The sequence below is a fragment of the Teleopsis dalmanni genome, unplaced genomic scaffold, assembly GCF_002237135.1.
Source record: "Teleopsis dalmanni isolate 2A unplaced genomic scaffold, ASM223713v2 unscaffolded_contig_1815, whole genome shotgun sequence".
Classification (NCBI taxonomy): domain Eukaryota; kingdom Metazoa; phylum Arthropoda; class Insecta; order Diptera; family Diopsidae; genus Teleopsis; species Teleopsis dalmanni.
Genome location: NW_024033197.1, coordinates 1,781 through 5,721, shown reverse-complemented (window position 1 = coordinate 5,721; position 3,941 = coordinate 1,781). Strand labels below are relative to the sequence as shown.

Below are 3,941 nucleotides of genomic sequence, written 5' to 3'. Positions count from 1 at the left end.
AGACACTTGTGATTAAGATTTATTCACATTTTTTTCACTATATTTCAGAAAGCAATCCTGCCATTAGATATTAAGCACATTATCATTCAAATGCTCTCCACGAGATTTTTCACATCACGGCATCCTTCGATATAATATTTCATGACTTGGGCGCAAGTATCTAAAAACATCCCCGCCGTAAGTAAATAAAAGTTCATCAAGACGATTTCAAGCATCATTAGTTCGTCATTAGCATGATCCTAGGAGGCCAATTAACAGGCAGTGTTGTGTGTCTAACGGCGAGTACGGCTGTATTTTCACATTTTTATTTTAAATTTCAAGAAATAGCAAACTGGTAATCGTATAGCCGTAGCGATCAGAACTGATGATCAAATATTTATCAATTTTTAAATATATGAGTTTATCACGCCAATAAATCATCTGCCTCACCATACATAACATATGGATGCAATTAATTCTCGACAGTACTATGAATTTGTCTCTTTTTTTCAGAAAGTTCTTAAAAATATTTTTTTATAGAAATTTTTGTTCACCCAGCTACTCTTTCTTTATTTACTTTTACAGAAAAAATGTTAATTATTTAAAAGCAGACCCTATCAAGTATTAAGTTAATTTAAGTTAATTCGATAAATATTTTAAACATATTTTTATTTACATTTATATTTACATTCACACTTATTAACAAGTTTTCTAATAAATTGCACACTTTCTTAACGGATTCATCTGAGTACCAACTTCACAGTTGAATTCTTTCGAGAATTCTAAAAAATTTGAAAGTGGTCCAATTACTCTAAACATTGATGGCACATGTGAATCTACTGAAGTCTGCAAATCTCGTAGGCGGGGATGAGTATCACTACACCATAATTGTGCATATGTAATAAAAAATAATTGCTTACTTGTATAATTCAATGTTGGTAGTGTTTCAAATACTAAATCTTGCCCAGAACGCACTGCGTCCTCATACCAATTCAAATAAGCTTCGTATGCCAAACGTATACCGCCATTGTCAGCAATGTTTTCAGACTGTGCTGTACTTTTTGGCAGGTTCCGTCCACCGTAAATGTATTTACTGTATTGTTTAGAGAAGCATTTAGTTTTTTCCACGAATGTTTTTGTAGACAGCTCATCCCACCAATCTCTACTATTACCATCCTTGTCATATTTTCGACCTGAGTCATCAAAACCATGTACCATCTCATGACCAACTAACGTGCCCAATGTAGCAAACTTTAATGCATTTGGATAAACAGCAGCCCATAGGTAGTAAGGCTGTAATAGTGATATGGGCACTTTTATTGTGTTTTCGATGATAATATTAGCTGGCGTATATGAAAGTATTTCGCCTGCTTCTAATGATTTTGGAGGTTCATGTAGTTTAGTTAGTAATTGCGAGGCACCCCAACTTAAAATACTCTTAACATTTTCAACATAATCCTCACCATTAATTGTCAAGTTGGCAAACTCCTTGGTGAAGTCATCTTTAGTGTAAGAGTTAATTTCCAATTTCATTGCATCTAGTTTCTCAATAGCAGACTTTCTCGTATCAAGATCAATCCAGTTTAACTCTCTCGAACGTAATTTTGATCTATAAATGCTTTTTAGTTTATTCCATACAAGTTCAATATCCATTTCTGTTGTTTTGGTATTATATTTTCTATAAATCATATTATCCATTACTTTGGCAAAATGAGATTTAGTTTCGGCTATACACAAAACTTCTTGACTGGCTCTTGTTTTAGCATTTTTTAACTGAAAATCACTAAGCAAATAATAGAAAATATAATTAGCCACAACACGCTTTGGTGTTCTTATTATAATATTCTTCAGATTGTCTTGATATTCTGGTACGAATTCATAAATAGTTTCATTAAAGTCAGATCCAAGCCTTATATCAAGTAAACGACGTATATCGATATCTGGTGCATATTTCTTTTGCATGTTATCAATTGTGGTTAATTGTGTCATCTCGTCTAAGTCTAAGCCTAATTTATCATCTATCATGCCCCTAGCCAAAGAAATTTCAAAGTCCATTATATCTGCAGCTGTTTCTTTTGCCACTTGTTCATTTATGCCCAGATAACGTTTTAACTTATCAGCTATTGTCATTTTGTAACCTTCTCGATATATTTTCGTAACATTATCTAAGTACATTGAACGACTCTCCAATGGCAAATCTGAAGGTCCAATATAAACGCGATTCTCTGTATTCTTAGCATAATCTGCAAGCACGTCAATACTTATAATTATATCTTTCCCATATTTTAAACTAATTTTTCCCACTGTCTCCAACCAATTGAAGTTCTGCTCTTGCCACTTATCACCAACCAACGCTGGCATTTCACCGAATTCCGCAATTATTTCCTTCAGTTTTGCTCTGTATACAGACTGTATTTGAGCAATGTTTGTGCATGACTCATAGAATTTCTTCACCTTAATATCCGTTTCAGTATCGGAGTCTTGCACTCCCGATTTCAGTACCAATGCTACTTTGCGATTTAAAGCTAATGTTATGGACTCAAAAAAGCCAGTCGTTGCATGTTGGATAGAATTTGCTGGATTTATTTTCAACCAATTACCACATGCGAAATTGTAAAAGTTGTCGCATGGATCGATGCTTCCGTTCATGTAATTGTGTATTTCAGCTGCTTTGGAAAGTCGCATGATGTCCCGTACATAAGATGAATTTAGCTGATCAACTGGCTGAATGACATCTAATTTATTGGTTGTAATTGGAGTGGTTGTAATCCGTGTCACAAAAGTGAAAACTATTACAATTGCTTGAAAATATGTGTTCATCTTTGTTAATTAAAATTATTTCGTATTTTTTTAAATAACAAAAATTTTGTTGTTTAACAGACGAATAACAAAGCACGACTATTCTGAGTGAGAATAAATGGTGAGATTCCAAGCAAATGCAATCAAATCTTTTCACAATGGTCAGAAGTTTATCAGCACTCGATCAACCTCACGCTTGCTATCTCAATTTACTCTGGTTTTTAAACTGAATTCTAATTTTAGTTTAAAAACAAAACTATTGCAAAATGTTTATTGCATTAAATAAATAACAAATTACAAGAAAATACAATAATTTTCATAGTGACATATATTATGATTGTTTTGTTTATTCACTATTGATACACTGTACTAATTTTCAAAATAAACTTAATGAGATTGTGCATAGTAGTATAAATGATTAAAATAATAATTAATTCATTTATTACCATGCCATTAAGATTTTCGCAATAAAGATACTCCAGGTTAGAGAAAATCTAAATTTACAATATTCACAATTTAGACTTCAACGTTTAGTGCTCGATCGAATGAACTTCTCTTTTTCATACTATGTGCTGGTAGTATATGGTATTGCATATTCATAATGACGATTGCTATCTTCACAAGGAAGAGTCGTTGTACTTTTATTAGTTTTTTTCTTTCTTTGTTGATATAAGCATTTTTTACATTTATTATATAAAAAAATTCGGAGCAAAGAAAACAATTAAAATTAATAAAAAATAATTAATACTTCTCATAATTATATTCTTCTTCTTAATTAAACTTTCTCATATATATAAGGAAAATATATTGGTATCATATTTCTTACTTTTTGAAAAAATTACAAAAATATTTATAACATTAGCATTTAATGACGATTTAAAAAAAAATATAAGTAATTTTCTTTTAGAATTGAGCTCAGTGGTAAATAAACAAATTCCCTTACTTATGTCCTATCCTATATTCAAGAGAAAAAAAAACAATTCTACTAGATCAAATTCCCTGGAGTTACAGTGGCCTATCTTATTTTGAGTACTTCAAATTTCGTTTGAGGTTAATCAATAATGATCAACTGGCTAAATATCTTATATATATTTAGCCCTACGTTGTAGAAAAAAAGGATAATTGGTTGGTTCTCGTCTGTTTATTGGCAGAATATTCTCGTC

At 31.4% G+C, this 3,941-nt stretch overlaps 1 protein-coding gene across 1 annotated transcript; it reads right to left on the bottom strand.

Moving 5' to 3' along the window:
* Nucleotides 1-668: 668 nt before the first annotated feature.
* On the bottom strand, nucleotides 669-2,858 carry LOC119664355 (endothelin-converting enzyme 1-like). The gene has a single exon (XM_038073869.1). The coding sequence runs from the start codon at nucleotides 2,797-2,799 to the stop codon at nucleotides 691-693; it is 2,109 nt and encodes a 702-aa protein (XP_037929797.1). The 5' UTR covers nucleotides 2,800-2,858; the 3' UTR covers nucleotides 669-690.
* Between the last annotated feature and the right edge of the window lie 1,083 nt (nucleotides 2,859-3,941).

Bases quoted from the DNA above. Each gene is read 5' to 3' on its own strand.
- LOC119664355 (XM_038073869.1), bottom strand. From the start codon at position 2,799: ATGAACACATATTTTCAAGCAATTGTAATAGTTTTCACTTTTGTGACA.